The sequence below is a fragment of the Castanea sativa genome, chromosome 4, assembly GCF_040712315.1.
Source record: "Castanea sativa cultivar Marrone di Chiusa Pesio chromosome 4, ASM4071231v1".
Taxonomy (NCBI): Eukaryota; Viridiplantae; Streptophyta; class Magnoliopsida; order Fagales; family Fagaceae; genus Castanea; species Castanea sativa.
The window spans coordinates 10,311,912-10,339,375 of record NC_134016.1 but is presented as its reverse complement, the minus strand read 5'-3'; the positions used below and the strand labels follow the sequence as shown (position 1 = coordinate 10,339,375).

Below are 27,464 nucleotides of genomic sequence, written 5' to 3'. Positions count from 1 at the left end.
GAGCATCTACAGCAGTAGAGCTAAAAATCTAGCAATTTAACTCTACCAAAAGTTATTTTATCTATTTTACCTACACATATGCTGCAGCAGTGGATCTATTTTAACTTTCAACATAATAAAATAATATAAACATCACAATAAAATAATATATCTACCACAATAAAATAATACATCTCACTACAATAAAAACACTACAATAAAAAGGTAATGTGAACACAAAATAAAAAATTAATTTTTTTTAGCTCTCATGAACAGTGCACATCTATTTATAGATGTGCACTGTAGCAATGAGCTAAAAAAATATAGATTTAGCTCCACTACTGCATGCTTCTTTTTGGTGTTTTGGTAGAGCTAAAATAGCTATATAGCTATTTAGCTCCACTGCTGCAAGTGCTCTAAGATAGACTATTAAAGAAAGAATACATGAAACAAATACACATTGAGATTATGAATTTTTTTAAAGAAAAATAAATAAAGAGAAATTCAAGTACCTTGAGGACGAAGAGTTTATAGAAACAACGTAATCCCCAAAGAGAATTTTTTTCCAAAAAAAAAATACGGTAGAGGATTTTGGTGTGATACTGTATATATATCAAGTAGTAGGTTGGTATGCACGTATCATGTGTGCCTCTGTGTTGTTAGGTAGTAAAAGCAACGGCTGCGATTTGATTAGATTTTGTATTAAAAAAGAAGAGTCCACGCTGACGTGACAAAATATTAGAAAGTCGACTAATAGTCAAATATTTTCGGATATTATATATCATATAGATTATAGATATATAAAAATAAAATATTTCTAAAGGGAAAAAATTATTTGTTTGATAATACAATATTTCTAAAGGGAAATCGAAAAGGGTGCCAATTAAATTATAAGGCTTTTGGTAAAGGAAAAATAAGTTGAAATTTTTATCTTCGTGACCAATACAATAGAATTGGAATGTGTGACTTTTTTAATAACTACTCTTTATTATTAGGCCAATATATCAATAAGATTTTTTTAGACATAATATAATATAAAGTTTCTTTTTTGACAATAGAAATCTTTACTATTTTTTAAAAAGAGAAAAGTGAAATCTTAATTAATTGAGTTAACAGGAAATTACAAAGTTCAAATAAAAGACATTAGGGTTTTGGAAAATGTGAACCTATAGTAGTACCTGTGGGGTATTAGAATTCCGAGTAAGGCAGTCACGCCACGTGTCATGGCATGGCCGAGAAGGGCAGCTATTGCGCCGAGGAGTCCGTGTCCTCGAACTATATGATTGCGTCATCAACACGTCATCAAAGAAGGCCATACTGTGTGGAAAGAGTTTTGGGAAGGGAGCTAGGATTGACATGGCTGAAGAGCTGGAGGTTGCCATCACATTCAATGCATTTTACCAAACCTCCTAACCGCATTTATGTGGAGAAGACCCTTGAACAATGCTGCCTTGGTTGCTGCATCTCATAGGGGTACATGGAAGGTGGTTGATGGGACTGACACTTGAGTGGTGGCCTACGTGATCAACAAATGGAAGGACATGATCATCCATAATGGCCTATATAAGGTAGAAGGTCCCCCGGAGAGAAGGGATCAGAAAAAGAGCAGAGAAAAAAACTATAGCACAAAGAAAGGAAATTGTAAACAAGTCTGATAGTGATATATTCAAGAATAAAACCTCCTCGGACTTATCCGAGGAGAATTATCCTTCTCAATTTGGTGATGACTTTTTATTTTTCCTTGTCTCAATGTTATTCCTGACCCATGGTAAACGCTATCTTATCCATGAAAGCCTAGTTTAAGAACCCACTCTCTAACAAATTCATTGTGTTGGGCTATTTGAGCTTGAGTCCTTTACTCATTTGGGCTCAAGCGCTAAAGCCAGTCCTTAGAGTACCAATGGTTTTTTTTTTTTTTTTTTTGGGGAGAAGAATGAAAGACCATAGCTTGACTCATAAAAAATAACATTGTAATAGACTTAGGAATCCCATTATAAATTTCTTAAAAAAGAAAAAAAGGAATCCCATTATAAAAATAAATAGATAAAGTTAGGTTTTTCTTTTTTAGAAGAATAGATAAAGTTAGGTAATAACTAATAAACCAATAATTATATTAATGATGATGGTTAGTAATTATTAAGAATTTAAGATTAAAGAGGTAAATAGTTCACAGGTTTATATGCTCGTCCTCTCAAATTGCATTCTTTGTGGTCCACATGTTGGACCTACTAAATACTAATTTGGGTTTCGTACTTTTTTTTAAAAAAAAAAGATAAAATTCTATTATAGTTTAATTTATGTGTATATATATATATATTATATATATATGAAGTTCCTTTTGGAGATTTGAATCCCGGCTCTTGTCCCCCACACCCAAGAAGCAATTATACTTGTGGAGTGATTATCGTATCAAGGGTACACGGTGATTGAATACCATTCTCTGTTATCTCATGGATTGTTTGATTCGTTTCCGTGCTTTTATTGTTCTTAGGCTAGATTCATCTCAAAGAAAAATGTTAGGAGACTAAATATTCCCAACCAAACAGTCTAAGGATGCAAAATCATGCTTTTCTCAATTATCATAGTTTTGAGCATTAAGAGTAGCAATAATTAGCTAACATTATTGAAAGCATTTTTTTTTTCCTTTTTGGGTGACGGGATAATGTTATATTATTTACAATCTTATTTGTAGATGGGTATTCTTACGCTCTGTTTGTTTCAACATCAACGTTTTCTGGAAAATTGTTCATTTTCCAAATAGCATTTTCTAGAAAACTATATCATTTTCTAGTGTTTGGTAATGACCTTGAAAATGAATTTGAGAATGTTTTTCTGGTGTTTGGTATGCAAATTTTTATTTTTATTTTTTATATTTCTTGTGTAATTTAAAACATGTGTATTATGTAAACCAACTAATGTAATCAATATAAATAATAACAAAAAACCAAGAATGGATTTGGTTTTCATGCTAAAATTTTGACAATAGATACAATCAAAATTAGTTGTCAAATTTTCATAATCTCTACCACTCATCTTGCTCATATATATGGACAGAAACGTCCACACACACACACACACACACACACACACATATATATCAACCATTTGTCTATATACATAAAATTGATAGAGGAATACATTTTTAATAAGTACAAATAACAATAACTTTTAATTGTCTACTATTTTTGTTGGTACACTAATTGTCTACTATGGTCAACCACAAGTCTTTAATATTACTCAAAATTATATATTTATATAATGTATCTACATAATATATCATCACTACATAGTATCTGCATAATGTATCTGTCAACAAAAAAGATTATCCTATGTAAAAGCAATTTAGAGCCATATAGGCACCATGTTTAAAATTTTCATCTTTTACTTCATTCATTCTTCTTTTTTATTTTTATTTTTACTTTTATGTGCAAAAAAAAAACTTCTACCTGGAATCCATCAAACTAAAAATTTCTTAGAGAAAAAATAAAATTAAGTTTAAAATTCAAAGTAAAGAATTAAGATTTTGGTAGAGAGGAATGAAATAATTACTAAATAACGAGGGAAAAAAAATCTAATCAGAGAACTGTGTTATAAAGGGGAAGAGAAATATGGAGAGAGAGAGAGAGAGAGAGAGAGAGAGAGAGAGAGAGAGAGAGAGAGAGAGAGAGAGAGAGAGAGAGAGAGAGAGAGAGACTAGAGTTAGTGATAGTGAGGGTGTGAGGAAAGAAAAAGAAAAGGAAAGAGAGAGAGTGAGAGAGTGTACCGTGAGAGAGAGATCGTTTTCCAAAAAAATTTGTTGGAAAACAACCTATAAAAAAAAGCCTTATTTTTATTAAGATTTTCCATTGACTAAAGATAGTTTTCCGTTAATCATTTTTTTTTGTGCTACCAAACACTGGAAAATGTGGAAAACTATCTTTACAAAAAGTTTTCCAGCAAAACAAACAGAGCGTTAAAGTATTTGTTAATAGATTAATTTAAGAAAATTTTTATACCACTTTTATAATAAAATATATAATTTTTTATTTTTCTATAAAAAGTTTCTAAATTTTTCCTAAACCAATGCCTTAAAAATATTTATTAACTTCTCCCTTCTTGTGGATTAAAAATTCCTACATCTTCCATATTGAGAATTGAGATTAGAATTCAAATTATCCTTTTCTCAAAAAAAAAAAAAAAAAAAAAAAAACTGTCCTTTGGAATGGACTTGGTTTAGGTCCAGTACATCTAGTACATTGGACCCGGTCAGATGGTGACATGTGTCTAAAAATAGACACATGTTTTCATCTCAACAAGTCTAGTGTCACTGGACACTGGACCTAAGCCTAACCTCTTTGGAATAGCCTACTCCAAATAGGGTCCTGGATGCATTAAGTTAATAGGTCATCGGACAATTGACACAATTCATTATACTCATTTAAAGGGTTTTATATTTTTTTATTGTTGTGGACTAGTTGTTTGTTTTTGTGTACATGGTGAGGAGGTATATAGAAATAGAATAGGCATCCTCTAAGAAAGTAAAAGTCTCGTACTGTGGCTTAAATTTGCACCCAACCAGTCAAGTAACATAAAAACTACAGCCTTTTCTTGCTAATCAAAACCCACTCTTAGTCTCTTACAAGGGGGATCAAGAGAAAAAATTACAAGCCTTAGGCTTCGATCTGTCTAATTATTTCATTTTCAATTATAAAAAAATTATTTCATTTTCATACTAAGGTTATCAAACATATACTGATCACTGAAATAGAAGGCATTGATGTTCATTTATTTTACACTAAAGATCAATTGAAGGCAAATCAAGCTGGTTCAATTTTTTGTTACTAGACCATGGCTATTTCAAGCATATATAGTGCAAATTTTCACGTTGTTTACCTAATATTAAAAGGCTAATAAATATTAAATAACATTGAGCCCACAAACCTACAACTAATATAATAATATAAGAACAATATATCAATAAGGCTTCTAGAATATAATAGAGGGGATTTTTATTAAAAATAAAATAAATCGGGTTATGTGATACTGGTCTGTCTTTCAATTTTTAATCCTGGGGTTGGAAGCACTATTATTTATTTTGTTAACACCTTTTGCTGTAATTCCCAAGAAAAACAAATCAGATAATGAAAATCCTTTGCCATGACTAAAAGAATTCAGCATCATTGTTATTTCACTTATTTGGGGGATGACAAGTATGTTCAATCAAAAGTATCTTCTATCAAAAGCAATAGTTTATGGGTTCAATTCTAGAAATCGGCTTCTTTAAAAATAAAAAAAGAGTAAGTAAGCTTATCTATTATAACCTCTCTTAAATTTTTTAAAAGTGGAAGTTTTGTGCACTGACGCTTTTATTTATACAAAGTCATGCACAAAATGTCCATGGAAATTTTATTTTCTTAAGCAAAAGGGTAAAAGGAGAGAGAGGGAGGGTGTTAAAAAAAAAAAAAAAGCTACAGCGATATGTTCATTAAAAAAATATAAATGATTACAATATAATGTTCATTTAATTTGCTCAAAATCTGTTTTGGGGTGTGTGTATAATAATAGTTACACATTGATTTTCTAAACAAAAAAAGTGTTTTCAACATAATCCTGAAAATCTTGAATGATTTGGACAGAACAGTTTCTAAATGCGGATGCAGCAAAGACAGATGACAGGAAAGTAAGGATGACTGTCCGAACTTTTTTTTTTGGTGTGTACCAGTATCTAAAAATTTTATATTCATATGTATGTATTGTTTGCAAGCTGTCTAGCTATAAAAGATATTGGTCAATACATGTACTTGTACAAGACTACAAGTTCAGGAGAAGAAACTAATAACAAACTAAAAATGATGAGCTAAATCATTCAGGAAAATGATTAGTTAGTTTGATTTAATCAAAAGGAGATATTAGGAAGAGAGAATCTATGAGTAAAGTTAACCTCTCATAATTAGAGGTTGTCGGGGGTTGGAGTGGAGGAGAGGAGAAAAAAAAGGGATAGGCTCATAGTTTATTGACTATTCATGTAACGATAATTTTTGTTGCACACATTGTGTATGTACAGACACTACTTGTAACTATGCGAGAATAGAGGTCTTACATTTTTTGCTAAAATTTTAGTTTATTTCCCAACATTTAAAAAAAAATGTTGAATGGCCGATCTTGGCTTGAGTGGATGATCTAGGCCGTGGCCCATGGGTGTTGGGGAATAAGGAAAAAATCAATGGAAGAATACAAGAATAAAGAGGTTTAGATGCACGAATGAATTGTTATTTTTAAGACAATATTTGAGTTTATAAATGGGTTGTAGGCAAATTGTCTCAAATTACTAAGTCAGGATTTTACAATAGAAGATTTGAAGAATCATGTGAATTCTCTCTAAAATGTGTGCAAAAATAGGAAGAAAAAAAAAATATGAATATCTATTTATAAGCTATGAAGAGTTGACATTGAGAGACATCTTTGAAAGGTCACATAAGTTGGGACAAGCTAAAATAGTGTCCTGATTGTCACTGGCCGCTAGGGACTTAAGGAACACTTTTTCCCTTTGTTTTTCTGCAAAATTCTTTAGGAAATACACTTACTGCAATTGCCCCACTCAAACAAGAATGACCTTTCTTAAGCAAACTAGCCTTCTCACTCAAGCGACAATAGCTCACTTGAGCAAACTCTTCATAATTGATATTTCATTTAAGTCAGAAAGTTCACATGTACCTTATTTATACATCACTCACTCATGCGAGAATTTTAAGCTCAGGTTTTTAATTTAATTTCTTAAAATGTACTCTCTAGTTTCTATTATTAAAGTAGAACCACTCACTCAAATATTACAACCTACACACATATATATACCTATATATACAACAACCCCGTTATAATATTCATGTTCAATTTGGTTGGTACCTTATTATACATAAAAGAATATGTCTTTCAACTTGAACCTTTTGTGTTGTAGTATTTTCAAGAATCAAGATTCTTAAAATTTATATATTTTAAACACTAAAAAGGATTCATAACTTGTTAGCATCATTATGATTGTGCTTCTCCCTAAATTCATGAGCATCTACATTTTGATGCTCACATAAGTGAAGCTTCGTCTTATGTGTGGGTCTTGTGACTTTAATTTATGCCAAATAATTTAATTACCTTGTAATTGACCAATTTTCCACCAAAAACCCATTATGTAAATATGGGCCATTAATGGGAAAGCCCATTTCGTGAGAGTGAGAGAAACGTTGCAGGCCATGAGCCTTGATTTTTAAGGAGAAAATATGGCTTTGAGCCCTAAGAGACATAAAAGTCATGAGCCCATTTCACATTGTAGTTAAAATATGGGCCATGATCCTAATCCATGGAGTAGAAAAAATGTGATCCATTTGCCAACACCATTTAGCGATGTAACGTTGGTAAGCTCAACCCACTAGGAGTGAAGAATTTTGTTCAAAACCCAATCATGTGGTTGGATTAACGATGTGTTATTATTATTATTATTATTATTATTTTTTGGGGGGTTTTAAGTTTCCACACTCTATTTGTTTCGCTATGACATGTAAAATTTTTCAAGCATACCATCAATGAAAATGAAAAATGTTTAGAATTTTCAAGCATTTCTTAAAGGTAAAAGGTTTTACAACATTTTATAAAGAGTTTTACCGTCAACAAAAAACATTTCAAATTTGACCTAATTTTAAAATAAAACAAACACGGTAAAATGTTTTAAATATTTAATAATCTATTGAAATAGTATCATGGTTTTAAAAATTGGTACAATCAAAGAATCGAAAAAAAGAACTGATTATGAGTTTTATGATCCAACTGAGGTCGAACTGATTATGTCATCAATAATTTATAATTATAAACATAAATAAAATATATGATTAATGATTTTATAACCAATAATATTTGTTAAAAAAATATGAACACACCAAATATAAAATACACACCTCCCTTTTATAATTGTTCCTTCCTAACTAAATCCCCTATATAGGGTCCATAATACAACACTGTCACACTGATTATGTCTATACTATTTATAAGATGATTCTCCTTTTTAGACTGGACTTTTATATGGTTTAGAAATAACCCAAAAACTTACATTTAATAAAGATAAAACTTGAGAATAACTCGGTAAAAATATATTTCGAACTTCACTTAAAATACCAACTTCCTACTAATCCATGTCTTCAAAAAAAACTTATTCATTTAAAAAAAAAAAAAATTATGACACTAGACTGAAAAAAAAAAAAAAAATCTCACTGCACGTGCAAAACGCGTGTTACCTTATTAATTTTTTATAATCTTCTCTAATTGGGCCTTCAAATAAACACATTTTAGTGGATACAAATACGAGCACTGAAAGTCCATCCAAAAAAAGACATAGAAGCGGCCCCAATGAGACCATACCAACCTGACCTACGACGTACAATTACGAAAATGCCATTTATATATATTGTTTTGCAGTTTGCACTTTGATACAAGCCGCGCGGCTCACCTTCCCTTCGTTTCTGCTCCAAAGTTCTCATTCTTACTGTAAGCACTTGTTTCCCTTTCTCTGTTTTAATGGCTCCTTTAGCTTCTCATTGCTTCTCTCTATATTGGGTCTCCCTCATTTTTTTTTCAATTCATTTTATGGTGCTGATTGCTTATTTTTAACAACTTGAAGAAAAAAAAAATATTGATTTTTCTTTGTATTTGGCTGATGACTCTTATTAAAAGTAATTGGATTTGCAATGAAAATATGCTTTTACTAAATGGGTATTGAATCAAATTTGTGAATTTTATTTTAGTGGTTGTTTCAGTTTGTTTATTGGAATGAAAGATTTCTGTATTGATGTATATTCATGAATCTTATTGAAAGTAATTGGATTTGCAATGGAAATATGATTTTACTAAATGGGTATTGAATCAAATTTATGAATTTTATTTTAGTGGTTGTTTAAGTTTGTTTATTGGAATGAAATATTTCTGTACTGATGTATATACATGGATGGAGATATCATTATATTTAAGTATTGTTATTGATATCTTTGAAGTTTTTTTTTTTCTTGGTAAAAAATTGAACCAAATATCACTAACAAAGCTTGCAATACTTGAGGCAGCCAAAATTACCAAGTTGTTAAAAGAAAAGAAAAAAAAAAGGGTTTTGTTTTGTATCGGTGAAAATCATTATATTGAATGAAATTGGCTGAAATGAGCTGACTCAACTCGGTATTTAAAGCTTCTAGGGGGGTTACTAATTACTATTCTGGTTTGATGATCGGGTATGGTTTATTTTGGGGGTAAGTTTTAAAAGTTAAACTTTCTTGTGGTTAGGCTGGAGGCTAGATCGGCGTAACTCTTTGCATTTGTCATCAAAGTTGGAAGGGTTTGTGGAAAAAAGGGAGGAAATGGAGATAGATTTGGGAAAAAATGCTTTTGACATAGATTTCCATCCTTCGAGGGACCTCATCACTGCAGGACTCATAGATGGCAATCTTCACCTATACCGTTACAGCGCTAATGTCAAACCACAAAGGTTATTGAAAGTTCGTGCACACACAGAGTCTTGCAGAGCTGTTAGATTTATCAATGATGGGCAAGGTAGTATTGCCTTTTTTTTTGTTTTTTTTTTTTTGGGGGCGGAGAGGGGGGTGGGGAAATGAATAATGATTTTTCTTTTAATATAATATGCCTAATAATTGGTTAATGAAATGGTTGGTTTTGCATTTATTGTTAGCAATTGTGACTTGTTCTCCGGACAAGTCAATTCTGTCCACAGATGTGGAGACTGGATCAGCAATTGCTCGTCTTGAAGATGCTCACAGGTGGGTGTGCCTGCCTTGTTCTCATCATGTGTTTTTTTTTCCCTATTAATAATATGTTTATTTCATGCTTTGAATGTATGTGGAGCAGTGCTGCAATCAACAGATTGATAAACTTGAGTGAGGCAACCATTGCCACGGGTGATGATGAAGGCTGTATCAAGGTCTGGGATACCAGACAGCGTACTTGCTGCAATACTTTTGCTGCTCATCAAGAATACGTTTCAGATATGTATTATGCATCTGATTCCATGAAACTCTTGGGAACTAGGTACTCTTCTCTAACAACAAAAGTCAACTAATCATGCCATAGCTTTCTGCTCTTGCCTCACTTGTGCACGAACAGAATTATTCTCAGTTTTGGGAAAGCTCATATCGTGTTTTCTTAGTTTGTTGCTTAAGTGAATACAAAAAAAAAATATATATATATATATATATATATATTTTGTCTCAATTGATAATTTTCTCCTTTCCTCCCTCTTTTCTTGAGTACTTCATTTAAAGATCTAAAGTATCCTCTTTTTTGCAATGTGAAGTGGAGATGGAACTCTGTCTGTTTGCAATCTTCGAAGAAATAAAGTAAGCTTTTTTTTTCCTCCTTTTTTTTTTTTCTAAAATAAATAAAATACTTGCTATATCTATTGCAAATTGTTTAATTTGTTATTCTTAAACTGACCTGGATAATTTTCAATTTGATTAGCTTCTCTCATGTTCATTTTACAGGTCCAGGCTCAGTCTGAGTTTTCTGAAGATGAATTACTTTCCGTTGTTCTCATGAAGGTAGCATTTATTCTAACTTTTAAGTACTGGATTCTGCTGCTTCTTCAATTTGCCTCAACTCTGTCAAGGATGTAGTTCTTGCTGGAAACATATAGTAGTCAACAACTCAACATGTTTCCCATATAAGATATTTGATCCTTCGGTAACATGATATTATTTTTGGACAATAGTTATGGTGATTTAGTGCTGCATCATACCGTGCACGTGTTAAATGTTGAAACACTAGTCTAAATCTTTGTTATCTTACTTGTCTACTATATATGTTGACATGGAAATATTTCAATTCTTGAAAATGTAGAGTATATAAATAAATATTTTTTAAAAACATATTGTTCTAATCTTTAGTTTAAAAGATTAAAATAAATGCTAGAAGTCATGAAATATTTCTCAATAATTAAACTAATTAAGAATCGATTAGTTTCATAGAGAGAAAGTGAGTGAGAGAGGGGGAAAGAAAAAAAAAAGAGTTATAGCTATCCTCTAGTATCCGTACCAGATATTTGTTCAATACATATATGACTACTAGTTTGACGTGTTCGGTTTCCTAGGTTTTGACAATGGACATAGGTTTAATCAATAACTGCAAATAACTTGAAGGAAAAGTGGGTACTAAATTTGTACTGAAAAGAGGGTCATCTAAATGATTTAAAAAGGCTTGTCATATGTTTCCCTTGGAATGCCCTCCACAAGTCATTTCTAAAGGGAAGAAAGGAAAGACAAGTAATGTTTGGTTCAAGTTACCTGATGTAACTTTTAGAATTGTTACACCACTCAATAATGTGTAACTTTTAGAATTGTTACACCACTCAATAATTTTCTATTGGATGTATATTTGACAAACCCATTGGTGAATTTCATTTTCTTCTTGTACTCTATGCTTGCAAATTTTCAAGTTAATCGGAGATCAATTTAATTTCAACTTTTTTGTATTTCAATATTATACACAAAACATGAGTTTATGGCTCAAATTGTAAGTGAAATCTGGTTCATATGGAATTTGGTGTGTTATGAAGAACGAGAACTTGTAATTCAACAATGGAATTTTTAAAATATTAATCCAATAAGAAGTTATTGAGTGGCGTAACATTAACACAAAAGTAACGTTTGTTTAGGAACTAGATGACTTAAAGGAAAATTATATGATGAGTAAGATGATTCTAGTGAGATGATTCAAAAGAAAGAAATCGTTCAAAGCTTGGCTAAGCTAATTTATATGCTTAGTGCATATTTTGATATGGTTGACTTTATACTTATCTTTGGCATTTTATTGGTGGTCAGAATGGTCAGAAAGTCGTTTGCGGATCACAAACTGGAACTTTGTTACTGTACTCCTGGGGGTGTTTCAAGGATTGCAGGTATATAACATGTTTGACAAATCAAGCGATTACAGTGTCCATTAGAAACAGGAAATTCTCTCTCATGTATGTGTGTTAATTATTAACTTTTTTGCTGGGTGACTCTGGTTTCCAGTGATCGCTTTGTTGATCTTTCTCCAAACTCAGTTGATGCATTGTTGAAGGTGAGTGGGCAGCATAACTATTGTAGCATCAGTTTGCTTTCAAATTATCAATGATTTTTGCTTAATTAAAACATTTTAAACTCATTGTGTTAGCTTGACGAAGATAGAATCATTACTGGATCCGAGAATGGACTCATAAGGTGAGAAGTTGTTTTGAAATGTCTCACTCCTTCTTGTACTAGTAATAATTCAATTTTTTAAGCTGTCTATAATACTTACTTTCATGTAATTGTTGTTTAGCCTGGTAGGCATATTACCTAATAGAATCATTCAACCAATTGCGGAGCACTCAGAGTATCCTGTGGAGCGCCTTGGTAATATATGCTTCCTTTCTTTTGTGAAATATTTATCTTCAGAAGTAGCCAACAAGCTTTAACTCAAATAGCATCTTCTTCCCTTGTAAAGACCAGGATGAAGTGTTAATGACCTCTAGCTCAAGTGGTACCTCCTCCCCTTGTAAGAGCAAGATGGATTGTGAGGTTGTGTTCAAGACCCAACAAGCGTGTGCTTAATTACCAATTAGAAAAAAGCACCCAATAACCTTTCTAAAAAAGAAAAAAGAAAAAGAAATAAAAAGAGCAAGATGGAGGGTGACTTCATGGGTTCAAGAATCACCAGTGCTTTTATAAATTACCAACAAAAAAAATTAGGCAAAAATAATATTTTTTCCCTTGAAAAATAGTACATGTTCTATTTTCATTTCTAATATATTTTCTTATCTGACAAGTTAAAATGTCACCCATTTCATCCTTCTATCCACTTTTTGTTAACTTTTTTTGTCAACTTGTCTAACTAAATACATATTTTAGGGACAAAAATGATATAGTTTAGGTTCTTTTGTCCCTGAAATAATATCTAGGTTTTATTTGTGTCCTTGGAACTTGATAGGAGTGGATGGAAAAGTGGAAATATAGAATATTTAAAATTTTTAGGGATGAGAATAACTTTCTAAATTTTAAGGAAGAAAATAGAACTTGACTATATTTAAAGGGAAAAAAGAATATCTTAACCAAAATATAATCTGCAGAAGTAGTTAAGAGAATTTGTGGTTTGGATTATTCTTCATTGTCAAATTTTCATCAAATAGTTTCTGGTAGTGGGCTTATCAATAATGGGAATGTATTGTCAGTGTTTTTGTATTTATTTATTATGTCAATGGTATCCCTGCCCTTAATCTTGGCTATCTTCGTGCTGGATTACTGGCTGTTGATCACTATACCAAGTTTTTTGACCTATGTTTTTGCTTGGTCTTGTAGCCTTTTCCCACAACAGAAAGTTTCTTGGCAGCATAGCACATGATGAGATGTTGAAGGTGTGGATCTCTATCTCTTTCATGATATGACTATACAATGGTGTAAAACCTGTAAGAATTTGTAATTATTGTTGGATGATCATAGGGCTGTATGTGACTGTGTTACATGAGGTTTGTATGAACAAGACCTTAAGGCCATTAGATATTTCATATTTGGATACTTATATGGTGGAGGCAGTTTCTTGCATCAGTATTTTGGGGAAAGAAAAGGCAATTTCTTTAGATTATCATAGTGCACTGTTTGAATGGATTTGTATCTCAAGTTTATTTTTATGTTTATGTCATAGCAATCTTTGCCACATTTTATTGCAAACTTCTATCTTTTAGCTTATATAAATATATATTTAAAATTTCAAGGTAGAGGCTAAGAGTGGGTTCACAATCCACCAGATGCGTGTGTAACTTACCAATAAATATATAAATGAAAGTTTTTGCAGTATCTTCTTTATATTATGAACATCATATCAACTCTCTACATTTATTTAATGCAGCTATGGGATTTAGATGAGTTATTGCAAGATTCTGGAAAAACTCTAACAAGTCAAGATGCTGTGGCAGACGGTGATAGTGATGAGATGGATTTGGAAATTAGCCATCCAAAGATTAACAAAGGTATACCTATTCTTTTGCAGAATTTACGTGCTATTGAGTGATTGACAAATATTGCTAAATGAGTGAAGCTTCAATTATCATTTTGTATCTTCATTAATTTAATTTAATTTAATTTTTTAATTGGAGTGCTTTTAAGTTTTTAAACCAATTCATTTGAAGACATATATGACTATTTGTGTACCAGGGCTTGACAAAATAAGATTTTTCTTGAATAACTGTGTTCTAATCACTATTTAGGGTGGCAGGGAGTGTAGATGTGGTTCATAAGTTTCGTACACCCTAGTATTTTTTTGGCAGTATAAAAAGCTCAATGAATCCCCAGATGAGGCCACTCGTTAAATCTATATGGCTGTCTCAGGTGTTTTTATGTTGATAAATTGTGCTTACAGTTAGTACATTTTCATTTGTGACTGCTTTAAAAGCAAACCAAAAGCATGGTCATTTGCTAGGAATTAGCAGTTGATTGTGCAATAGAAATCGTAACCAACACATGCTTTAAAATTTGGAGTTAGGGTCATTGTGTTTTTCATTTCATCTGAACAACTCTGTGTTTTCTTCATGCTTGTTTAGATGATGTAGAGTCTAATTGATTAATTAAAATGACTGATTTTATTTTATTTTTTTATATGATCATAGTAGTTTGTCTTTTTTAAATGCTTAAGCTATGGGCCATTTATATCTTCTTGATCCTTTGCACGGTTATCATTTGAAGGAATATCACAGATCGACTATTTATTAATGGGATCACAGTGGCTCTGACTTATTAGAGGGCATCCATGTGTGTGTGTATTTGATTTTAATATTTTACTGTTTCAGGTACCAAGAGAAAAAGTGCAAGTAAAGGAACTGATTTGAACGGTTCAGGCAGTTTCTTTGCTGATTTGTAGCTGGGTAGTGATGTTGATCTTTCACTTTCATCTCAATTCAGATGCAAAACTGATGCAAGAGTTCTTTCATAATCCTATCTTGTGACCTTCATTTGGCATCTTGATTGCTGAGCAGTGTTTACCATGCCATTTACATCATGGCGGTGATCGACCTTTTATGAGAGGAGTATGAAGTATTTAATTTTGGTGTGTCTCGCTCTTTACTTTTAATGTTTATCCCTGGGAGAAATTTAGAGGATTGTGACGTATTTAAGATTGGGGGAGGTAAACTCTTTATTATTTTTGTAATTTTTTGAGGACCTGAGAGGACTTGGTATTGTTTTTGGACGTGTACCTCCCTTTTATATAGATTGAAGTAAGCTCAACGCTCTTTTGCTCTTCAAATTAGGTGAAAATTTTCTGAGATAATATTGATTTGTGCAAAATTTGCATTGATTATTATATTTACAAGAGTATAGTAGACATCATTTTTATTCCATGATATTATGGTTAATACTATTAAGCCACAAGATTTTAGCACTATGGAAGTAATGGAAGGAGAGGAAAGGATTAAAAGTGAAAGGAGGAGAGAAGGAAATTGAATGTTATAAAAATTTAAGAGAATACCCATTCGTTGTTTGGTTCCCGAGTGGAAAGGAGGGAAAATGATAAAAGTACTACATAAATTAGCAATTATTCACTCTTGTTTGTTAAATTTAAACTCTCACAGAGAAGGGGGGACAGGTTTCAGGATGCAAGTGCAAATGATTTTTTACTATAGATAAAGTTTAACTATAAAATTGATTACAGCTTTAAATTACAGTCTTATTCAATATCTTTTTATTTGAGGTGTATTTTGACAAATTCATCATTGAATTATATCTTCTTCTTCTATTTTTCATATTTGCAAAATTCTCAAAAATTAAAGATTAATAGAATATGCATAAAGTATAAACTTATAGATCATAAAGTATACAATATCTTATTAACACAAAATTTAATATATAATAAAAGTGTTACGAATATACAATTTAACAGTTAAATTTTCAAAATATATAGTAATGTTTATTTTATTGAAAAATGTTGTAACCTTAACCTACAATCAATTTTGTTGCTAAATTTTGTCCTTCTACTATTCTACTAAGAATCCTTGAATTAACAAGAAATTAACACTATGTTTTAATGACAACCTTTGTCTGCCTAGCTCTGCTCTGATCAGCCATCTGATCTTCTGGTGTTTGTAAATTCAAGGACGGATATATGGCTGTGAGCAATGTCCTATGTACAAAACAATTTAATGTTCTCTAATTAGGAAAAAGTGGTGGAACATCTTTCTTCTGTTTATGTGGGGATTTAAGCCTTTCAACAAATATGTTCATCAACCAATCTGACATGTGGGGATTTGTCCAAAATGCAGACAGTAAACACATTGCTTAACTGAAAAACATTCCAACACATCATTTCTCACAAGCCAAAAGAAAATATCAACAAGATGCCCTGTAATCTTTAAATCAACGACATTAAGCTGCTCAGCATGACGTGAACTTTTCTGTTTTTCTGATGTCCAACCTCAGCAAGGCAAAGGCCCTTTGGACCCATCCCTAAGGAATAAACCACGAATGCATGACTCCAATCATCAAATCCAGAAGAACTCCTACGGGGGAATTGAACCCAAGATATATATGGGTCTACAGCTCATCTCAAACCTTCAACCACTGGGCTGCACCCTTATGGGTATGACCTGTGAAAAAATCAAAATTGGTCTTATTAGACAGTTAAATATTTGTAGTCTAGAGAGTAGAGAGATTGAACCAAGGACAGGAATCATACGATCAGTTTGTTCTACTTTCTAGTTGTTTTGGGCTCTTTACTCAAACGTGCTCAAGCTATTAACATGTTGAGCCAACTTGGTCGTGCTTTGATTTTGTAAAATAATGCCTCTAAATTCCGAAGCCACAATCTGTTAAGAGTAAAGCCAATGAAAGAACAATTTTCAATAAGCAGTGTACCTTTGAAAACTCTGCTTATCTAAATAAGAATGTAACAAGTATATTTCTCATAGAATATAATAGCAAGCAGATGACTTAAATAATGATCAATGCCTTGCAAATATGTAACTTAAGAATGGTTTGCATTTGCAAAGGAGAAAGGGAAGGGGGTGTTAACCCCATTCATGTTACAGTTATATCTAATTCACTTACCATTTATAATCACTGTAAAAACAAAAGCTCAAAGATTTTATATTATCATGTCACCATAGGCCAATAGAGCAGAAAAAGAGATTGAAAATTTATATTATCAACTCCACTCACATATCTCATCCAACATACAAATGAGAATACCTAAGCAATTCTTTCACAGAGATAACAGATTTCTCCCACAGATCTTCACAGAGCTCTTCAAACTTCTCACGGGGTTATGGTGCTCCTGGGAGAGGGAAGAAACAATATATAAGACGAATTATAAGTGATAGAATTGATCAATTCATTCCCTAGGAGCCAACTATCAGTATGCATAAATCGTAAGATACAAGAAAAAAGATAAGTAAGTTAAAACAGTTTCCCTTTGCCCAAAAAAATAAAACATTTACATACACTATTTTCTGTATATAGAGATGGGAACATCAAGAAGCATATTGAAATTTTTATCTACTGCCATCATAAGCAATAAAAGACAAGATAAAAATTGTTCATCACTTGCAAAAGAGGCATCAGTATGGCATCTAAAAATACTTGCTTACTGCAGGGCTCTACTACACAGGTTTAAACTTTTCAAAATTCAAGACTCTACAATCTACACCAATCAACTGAGCCTAAAACAACAATTAAATTTAAACTAAGCAGAATTTTTTATCGTGAATATGGAACGCCCTTTTTCATTTCTAAACCAAAAAAAAAAAAACTCAAAACTTTAATTTTCTTTTCCTCAGATTTCTCAACCAAACATAGGTTAATAAATGGACCAAAAAAAAGAGAGCTCACATTCTCAAAGGTACTACTAGTAAAGCAACGAGAACATGTTCTGATTCAAATCCATGAATCAAAGTTCAGAAAGTACGAGGAAATTCAGAGAGATATGAAAGAGAATTGTTGGTAGAGAACTTACTGTGGGGTGCAAAGCAGAGGATCAGAACCCAAAATGCCTTGGTTTTCAGAAGTCAAAGCTCACCAAACTGACTCTCCCTCTGCAACCTTATCATTATAAACCAAAAAAGCAAAAAGCTCTAAAACAGAAAGTTTCACATCCAAAAACAATGCAAATCCATATATAAACATATTAAGCAACATATTACAAGCAATTTCCAGTTTAATACAGTTTCTCAGAAACCAAACAGGCTAATTTCAAGAGAAAGAAAAACAAAAGATGAGATATCTGACTTGGAATCATGACATTTTGGGGTACGGCTCTGGTGGCAATGTCAAGGGCTTTGGTGGCTGGAGACTATGGTGTCATCGACTTTTGCTAGGTTACCGCTCACATGTTAAAATGTGAGAGGCAATCGGTGAAATGAGATTGGCTATTGGTAAAAACTAAAAAGGGAGACTATAATCCCCTTCCCCTTCCCCTCACCTCCTCTCTCCTCTGCCCCCATCCAGATGCATTGAAAGAGCCAATGCCCCGTTGGCACCTGCCCCCATCCAAATGCATTGCAAGTGCCGATAGCTAGGGCTAGGTCATGGTGGCTATTGCACCGGATCCAAATCCTCCTAGGCTACCTTCTCAGGCCAGGGTTCAAGTCTCCACAAGAAACAGTAAAGGGAATTTAGGATTACTTGTATGATAATCATAGATAGCACCAAAAACAGGTTCAGTCTGTGGTATTGCCTCTAGCTCTAGGCCTCTACTTCTACTACTACTACTACAAAAAAAAAAAAAAAGAACCCCTAAAAAATGTTTCCAGACTTCCAGTTTACCATAACTTAACATGCATGATTATTTGATTACTGCCACGATTGCTAGAGACTGCATCTCCACAAAACCTTAGACAAAGCATCCATTGTTTTCCCTGCTACCTCACCACTAGGGTATCACTATCTTGACACTGTTTTTGTGTTACCACCACTGCTTAACCACTGAGACAGTACTACCAACAGTCTTATTGCATAACCAACCATTTACTTTCATAAAGATAAATACTTTCATTTACTAGAAAATCATTGCTCGATATGATATTTATATCTATTAATTTTTTTTCTTCACACCCTAGAGTTCCAAGTACACATGCAACATTTTAATCAATACTTGAAACAAAAATTTTCTAATATCAGACAAATTCTTTTGAAGAAAAGAGCCTTCCCACCGAAAATACCAAGATCTCCCTAAGACAATCAAATTTTTTATGGTACTTTCTCAAATGAACATTACTTGACTAATTGTGGAAAATATGATATCCAAAAAATACATCAGTGAATATTGACTAAAGGTCTTGAACTCAAGCATTTTGTAGAGATTTTCCGTGAAGCACAAGCATTTTGAAGAGATTTTCCATGAAGCACTAGTTAAGTGGGGTCTAATCATCAAATAAGTCAGGAATAAGGTCTACCAACATGCCTTCAAAAATCCTGTCATCACATCCCTTCAGCACAGTAATCACTGGTTTCTTCAAATGTAAGAGGGTAGGGATTCATTCAGCCACAAGGGATTCCATCCTCTTGTCTTCCACTTCAGCCGCCTTGAAATGGGGCTTGGAGGGGAACACAAATATAGTAGATGCAGTAACTGAGGGTTGAAACCCAGCTGAGTATCTTTCTGAGGTCAAAGTAAATCTAGGCAACTGTTGGATACCTGAGGCAAGTGGTACAAGCTTGTAATTGAGAATATACTCGGATTTTGGGAGAACAAAAACCGTGTCATTGTGAGACCCAGATAACACAAAACTTTGTGCATCTGCCAATGAGAATTTGACCTCTTGAAGCAATTGTGTTTGGTTCTGAATTTTGACAAGGAATGTAAAGGGGTCACCAAGGATGGCATATGGAGGACAGTCCAAACTCACAACCAAAGGTGGTAACTCCACATTTACATCAGGAAGTGTTTGTGTAGTCAAAACGGAAACTATTGTAGAACCAGATTGCTCTTCATTCACAGAATCCCTCCTCCATCTTACACACACAGTCCCTAACCTGAGCTTTGAAGAATTAGCCTTAGAAATGACAGTGAAAACTTTTTTTAACTTTTCTCCAGGCACGAGAAGGGCAGGATCTAGAAGGGTTTCATGTTCATGTTGCATGGAACATGACCCTTCAATGCCTTCATTATCTACTTCAAGAGACATGGATAGAAGGCGCAACGGCACCTCGGCAGAGTTCTTCACACTAACAATGAGTACACTTTTTTCACTAAGAGGCAGTGATGCCGGCTGATCAGGATCAGGGACTGACTTGATCCTTGAGAGCAGCAAAGGGTCCCTCCGAAATGGCAGCATGATTTGATGGCTAAATTCAACAGCAGTCTTTCCTTCAATCTGCAAGCTCTTGTGGACATTAACTTTTTGTGCAGTTGATTCATTGCTATGTGGAGAATAGCCCAATGAGACAAAAAGCATTACTGGTTTTGGTCGATGCCACTTGATTTCTAATTTGCAGGACCATGATTCACCACATTTCAGAAATGGAACAGATACCAATCCAAAAGATTTTTGAATTTTTTTGATTTCATCTGTGCCCAGTTGAGTTTCATCCTCCCCTTCTGGTCCAGAAATGCCAAGAAGCTCAACATGATGACTGTCCATAGACAATGATTCTGTTTCCCTCGGACTAAACAAGCCACCTCCTCTTACATCTACCAGATTAATCTTCAACTCACCAGCGTAGACTGCATGGCCTGTGGATATCACAGTAACGGGTACTATGAAGCTCTCTCCAACAAATGCAGGGCCAGAAGCACCTAAATTAAGATCCACTTGTGGGTCTGGTTCTTCAACCTGGGTAGCCTTCTGACCGGTGAAAGCTAGTGCAGGATCCTTCGTTGGAGAAGACTCTACACGGTCTTCAAACTTCCAAATTGGCAAATCATCCATTGATGCTGGACTTTCAGCTCTGCAACAGATCGTGAAATGGGGTCCCATTTTTGCAATAACGGACGTGCATTCAAGCTTTCCACTTTGATCTGTGAGTCATAAATCTTCTTACAGTTAACACAACAGGAAATGGGACATAATGAAGAGAAAAATAAATATAATTGATTCTAAGAAAAAGTTTCAGTAGAGGGTGAGAGCATTTATAGGAGAAAAAAAACAAAGATTTGGCAGTATCAGATATAATAAATGTATAGGATGGATCATAATCATGTTATTTGCTTATTCAATAGCCCTCCCTGTAAATAATTATTGATTGTGGGTAGGAAGAACATGCTCAGTGTGTATTAGAGACATTTTTTTTCTCCCCCATTTAATAGATTGAACATTGTATACAACCAAAACATAAAAGAAAGTAGAATAAATAGCTGATTTACCAGATTTGATGTCATATGTCAAACGTAGCCATTTGTTAGTAGAAAGTGTAAGAGAAGGAGAAGTCTCTACTCGGCGGCCTTGTTTGTCATCAGCCATAGAAGCTAAAGGAGATCTTTGGGCATTCATTATGATAAAGTTACAATCAGATTGATTGAATTGCACTTCTAATTGATCAATTTCAACAGTAAGGGGCAATTGTGATAGAAGTGATAGTGTAATCAAGGTGGATGAATTGGGTTTGATCATCTGTTCATGAAAAGCAACTGAAGCAAGAAGTACTGATCTAAGGGGACTGACAAGATCAATCTCAAGGTGTAGTGGGTTATCTCCAGTTATTTTTAGATTAGTACTGTTCTCAACTGATGCCAGCCCTGATTCTCCGCTGACAAGCACAAGGACCTCCTTGTGTATTACTTCTCTCTGTGCTAGACTTGCAGGACCAGCTGGACCACAGTCTTTGAATCTGAAAGACTGGGTGTCTGTACCAGATGATGCTGGCAGTGCAGCCATTTCAAGGGAATACTCTATAAAGTCTTTCACTGCACCATGTTTCCTTGCACACTCTTGCAGGTAACCCAAGACCTCCCACAGCAAAGTGACCCACCCCTCTTGTCTGTACAGATTTGCAATACCCTCAAAAAGAGGTTTGGCATTATTGAATTCACCAACGGCATAATGTTCTCTGGCCATGTGAAATCCACAAAAAGAGGCCATCCTCTGCACTTTGAGGTTAGTGTATGATTCGTATGATTTCTTTAGCAAAGCAATTATTTCAAAGGAATCTTGAAACCTTTTTCCTTCCGCAACAGCAAAACGGATATACTCTTCATCAGTGAGACTGAAAACAAGATGAAAAATTATCAAGCTTGAGTAAGAAAGCATAATGTATTATCTTAGTAAACATCTTGGTAGTAATTTGTCAAGACACATACGGCTGCATAATAAATGTGTCACCTTGCTCAAGTAATCGAGCAAACTGACCCACATAAGTTGAAGGTACCACAGATTCAGCACTGTTATCAATCTCATTAGCAGTTTCTGACATTGACAGTGCAATTTCGAAAGAAGATCTCTTCTCCTCTAAGTATTGAGCAGCTAACTGTTTCAAGATGAAACATTGAGGTTCAGTCAGGAAAAGGATCACTACATTCAACTAAGGTATCTAAGCTCATTGGAAATAAATTTTAGAAAATTAATAATAAAAATAAAAGGATGCATGGTGGTTAATACTGTTAATAGGCCAGCAATTGTAGACTTTAATAGAGGCACCAAAATGAAGGTTTGAATCCCTTCATAACAGGCGCCATAGACCAACATTATTAAAACAATAAATAAATAAAAAGTAGTTTCAACAATCATTTGATTCATTCAAATGCTATAATGTATTTGATATTGACTCAAAGAAGAGTATGCCTTAAGAAGGGGTGATACAAAAATGACTACATTATTATCTATCTGAAATCATGTAATTCCAATGATTGCTTTTCCTCAATGTTGCTCTCATCATTTTCATTAAAAACTCATGGTATGATTGGTGAGAGTGATTGGTAGAATTTTGGAGGTAAAAGATGAAAATACACCAATCACATTTCATTTAAAGAGAAAATAACATTCCAACCTCTCTTAATTTCTTTGTCAACTGATATGGTATGAGCAGAAGAGTTTGGAGTTGTGCCTCTCCAAATTCAAAACTTAACAATTTAGCTATTTTAACTACTAGTGTATCATCCAAAGGGCTTTCCATATTGCAAAGGAGCCGTCACTCAATATGGAAGAGGGCAGGGAAGAAGGTTTGAATGCACTTAATAGCCAAAGAGGAACATAAGATCTAGAGACAAATAATGTAAAATATAGTCACAGATATAATTTATTTTTTACCTCAACGTGCAAGGGGATGTATTATGAGAGAGAGAGAGAGAGAGAGAGAGAGAGCTCACTTGATAGTAATATGCTGGACGAGATTCCCATTCAGTCAAAGGTTTTTCTGCAGTAGCTAAAACTAGAGATGAAATATTTTTGATGACTGCTGAACTTTTGTCGAGCAGCTCCGCAAATACCAAAAACTGTCTACTCAACCATTCCCAGTGAAGAAATATAGCTTCTGGGGCTCCAACAAGCCTTCTATACGAAGCATTGTGCTGTCGAAACCATGTAACCGCTTCTGCAACCTTTCCAGCATGCAATAACAGAGTAGATATTTTGAAGTTCAATTGCTCTGCAACAATTTTTATCTCCACTAAGCGTTGAATAGCTGGCAACCTCTTTGATGTCCCAATCATCTGTATCAGTCATATGCAAAGTTTGCTTCAGGGGAAAAATTAAAAAGGCTTGTGGTAGGTTTCTTTTAAGAAATGAACAGGAATTTAGAACATATAGTGCCTACTATTTTATCAATGTGGATAAGCCTCATGGAATGGAGATAGTTTTGGACGGTTGTTCACAAGATTTTGGTATTAGTTAAATTTGTCTGTTTAGGTCAGCTGTTTGAAAACATGCATTTTGAAAAAAAAAAAAATGTAGCATTTTGAAACATGATTTTTACTCAATTAAGAACTTGCTGAAATCTGTGAAAAATTCAGTGCAAAGACACAGTTTTCTGGCAATTTTAAGAAATGCAACCCTATGAGCTACAATTTGGAAAGGCACTTTTTCGCCAGTTTTCCAATTTTTATTTGTATTTTTTTGTAACTAATAGATTTTGTTGACGTGAAAAAAATTCCATCATGTATACTGGGGTAAACAAGATGAAAAGCACATTAATTTCTAAGATTACATAGATCCATAAATTTTAATAAGTTATCAAAAGGATATACTCCTGTTGCCATCATCCACTCCAATAGTGTTTGGAAAAATTAAGGATATGTTTGGTAACTGTTTTTCTATTTATTTTTTGTTTTCAAAAATAATTTTCTATTTTTGAGACTAAAAAACTTGTTTGACAAGCTAAAATAGACTAAAAACAAAAATTGTTTTCAAAACTCAATTTGTGAAGGAAACTAAAAACATGCAAAATGTTGTTTTCAGTTTTTAATTTTCAAAAATCAATAAAAATATGCATTTAATTTAATAAATATGTCTCATTTAATGAGTTAACATTAAAATACAAATCCTAATAACAAAATATTTTAGTATTTTCTATTTGTTTTCTTCAAAAAACTATTGTTTTAATTTCAACTAACCAAACATGTTTTTGATTTCAAAAATACAAGAAAATTGTTTTTTCTTTATATTTTTAAAAACAAGTTTTTGAAAATAGAAAACAAAAATTGTTACCAAACATAACCTAAATTTTTACTTCTAAGATAGACCGTTCACACCCCTCACAAATTCTAGCATTTCTTTCAAACCATTTGCACCACATCAAGAAATGAGGGATAGATTTTCATATAGCATTGTTTCTATGTCTTCCAACTCTGCCATACCCACAAGCTAATAAATCTACAAAATCTCAAGGCACCACCCAATGGACACCAAATAGGCCCAACACCATATCCCATAATTCTCTAGCAAACGAACAATGCAAAAGCATATAAGGCCCCATTTCCATGTCTTTCTTATAATTACAACACCAACTCACCAAAATTATATTCTTTCTCAAATTATCTGCTGTTAAAATTTTTCCCAAGGATGCAGTCCAAACAAAGAAGGCAACCCTTGAAGGAACCGAGTTTCCAAATAGTTTTCCATGGTAACTTGACTGCTCCACTAGGGACTAGTTCTACATAGTAAAAACTTCTTAAAAATGAAAAGTCAGATGAATTTTTTTTTTTGGATTTTCATTTAAAATCTCTCTTTTTCTAAATGAAATTGCAATGCCAAATGGACTGGTATGAGGTAAGTGGCAGGTTAAATTTGTAAGGCATTATGTGTGGAGTTGGGCAGGAAAATTACATAAAGAGTATAATATAGAAAACAAATAGACCATGAGTTGAATTAACCACCTGTCGGAGTATATGATAGGCCTCATCGTAAAACCTCAAAGCTTCACCCCAATCTCTTCGGAATTCTGCATATACAGCAACCTAGCAATTCATAACATTCATTCAGATTGTACATAAACAAGTTAAGAAACAATTATTATTATAATTATGACTCAGGTTCAAGTTCAAGTTAAGGGTACAAAAATGGGTAGAGGAAGATTAAAAAAAATATACTAACATTAGTAGAAGTAGCTAAAAAGGACATGTCAATTAAGTAAGAAAGGCTATGACTTCATCTAGAATAAAATGAAGAAAAAGAATACATATGGCTAACCCTAACTAATCTTGTTGGGATCCACAGTAAACCCCAAAATTTTGGTACTAAAGCTTTGTTATTGTTGTGGTTCAAGTAACACCTAGTGCAACTCTTTGCAATGGTAAACCACTCCAGTATTTTGACAAATCAACCATTGGATACATTGCCTTTCTATACTCATCATGTTTACGACAAAATACAAACACAATTAAAAATAAATAACTAACTTATCATAAAATGCCTAAATTTCAAGTATTTTTTAACTTAAACGAAACATAAGTTTATAGATCAAATAGAAAATAACGTCGGATTAACGCAAAATATGGCACACATGTTAAGAACAAAGAAAAAAGAGAGTATGTAATCTGACGTTCACATTCACCATGCTTGTTGCCAAAATATCAAAATGATCAGAAATCAATAACTATCTTATCATAAAATATTCAATTTTCAAAATTTTAACTCTAAAGTTACACACAAAGCATTTGTTTACATGAATCAAATAGTAAATAACATCCGATTAACACAAAATTTGGCACGTATACATAATCCAATGGAGAAATTCTCAAAATATGAATCGAATACTTATTAATACAAATATAACAACTCCCTTACTTTGAAGCAATAGCGAATGTGCAACTCAAGACCCGGAGAACTAAAGGTTTTCTTCTCAATACGCAATTTAATCCTTCTTCCTTCATCTCTATAATACACATTAGCCAATTCAGCAAGAACAGATCCCAACCTTTGAAGAGACTGTGAGTACTCATTCTGGTTGAAAACGACGACGTATTTCGAATCCAAATCCGCACGCTTTCGCAACGCAAGCATCCGATCCTCGCTCACATCCTCTGCAAAAACCAAAACCAAACCAAATTGACCAAAATCCCTCACATGATTACCGAAAATAAAAACCGCACACAAAGTCGCAGCAAGTACCGTTCGAATCGGAGAGGACGACGACGACGAGCAATTTGATGTTACGCGGACGAAGCACGGTTTTGATTTGGTCAATATGGGAGCAGACTTGGAGCCACGCGGCGGGGTCGGAGGAGAGCTGAGAGTGGGAGAAGAGAGCGGCGAGGACGGAAGGGATTTTGGTTCGGTGCTTTGAGAGCCAATCGCGCTTCAATATGCCGATCGGGGGAGAAGGAGAGGGGTCGTCGGGTTCGGGTATGGAGAAGAGAGAGATTTTGGTGAAGTCAGGGAGAGCGAGGGTGTTGATTGGGGGTTGCTCGGAGTGGAGGTGTTTGGAGATGGTGGTGTGGAGTTCTGGACAACCTACTATGGATATTAGTGTCACTGGTGGAGTTCTTAGCTCTTCTGGGTATTCTTCCATTTTTTTTTTTTTTTTTTTTTTGGATTTGGGAAAATTGAAAAATGTTTGAATTGTGATGGAGCTAGTGTTAATGCTGTTGCATTGGGAATTAGTTGAGGAGGAAAATTGAAAACCACTGAATTTGGTTTTCTTTTTCCCTTGATTTTGATATTTGTTTTGGAGATGAGATCGGCAGTGGAGCGAAATGGGGGATCCGGGTTGGTTTCAGAGAGGAATGTCAAATGGGAGGGAGAAAATGGGCTTTTCCCCCTATTTAGCAAAAGAGAGAGAGAGAGAGAGAGAGAGAGAGAGAGATGTCCCCCTTTCCAAACTATACAGGGGTGTGTACGAATTTTGATACTCAATCATCCAATTGTCGGGCAATAAAAGGAACTCGATTTTGATAAAACCGAGTTTCTATAATGTTTTTGCCACTCTGGATTTTTTCGTAATAGTTTTAATGATATTGAAACTCAATCCTAATAAAATCGAGTTATTGAGGAAATTAAAATCACATGTTTGCATGTGAAGTGTTTTTATCGTGTACTTAACCTGATTAAATCAACATTGAGTTTAGTAACCCATACTCTCTAGTATCATCGAGTTATA

General features: G+C 33.6%; 2 protein-coding genes across 4 annotated transcripts; one reads left to right on the top strand and one right to left on the bottom strand.

Annotated features, from left to right (window-relative positions):
* Positions 1-8,347: 8,347 nt before the first annotated feature.
* On the top strand, positions 8,348-15,252 carry LOC142631804 (WD repeat-containing protein 55). The gene is made up of 13 exons (XM_075806125.1): positions 8,348-8,487; positions 9,271-9,537; positions 9,674-9,761; positions 9,850-10,029; positions 10,295-10,337; positions 10,482-10,538; positions 11,817-11,893; positions 12,009-12,057; positions 12,151-12,197; positions 12,298-12,371; positions 13,314-13,369; positions 13,861-13,981; positions 14,798-15,252. Exons 2-13 carry the CDS (start codon positions 9,345-9,347, stop codon positions 14,866-14,868), a joined length of 1,056 nt encoding a protein of 351 aa, XP_075662240.1. The 5' UTR covers positions 8,348-8,487; positions 9,271-9,344; the 3' UTR covers positions 14,869-15,252.
* Positions 15,253-15,937: 685 nt separating this feature from the next.
* Positions 15,938-27,208, bottom strand: LOC142631217 (uncharacterized). Of its 3 annotated transcripts, none has more exons than XR_012843543.1 (11): positions 26,477-27,208; positions 26,153-26,388; positions 25,243-25,323; positions 23,239-23,580; positions 22,234-22,400; positions 21,301-22,139; positions 19,399-20,955; positions 17,953-18,038; positions 17,190-17,274; positions 16,678-16,807; positions 15,938-16,588 (listed from the first exon to the last, which is right to left on the bottom strand). XR_012843543.1 is itself a non-coding variant. In XM_075805333.1 (7 exons), exons 1-7 carry the CDS (start codon positions 26,874-26,876, stop codon positions 19,472-19,474), a joined length of 3,549 nt encoding a protein of 1,182 aa, XP_075661448.1. In that variant the 5' UTR covers positions 26,877-27,208; the 3' UTR covers positions 19,005-19,471. The 3 variants fall into 3 exon arrangements, 1 of the variants encoding a protein (XP_075661448.1); XR_012843542.1 differs by having other exon boundaries at positions 17,953-18,031; XM_075805333.1 differs by lacking the exons at positions 15,938-16,588; positions 16,678-16,807; positions 17,190-17,274; positions 17,953-18,038 and having other exon boundaries at positions 19,005-20,955.
* Between the last annotated feature and the right edge of the window lie 256 nt (positions 27,209-27,464).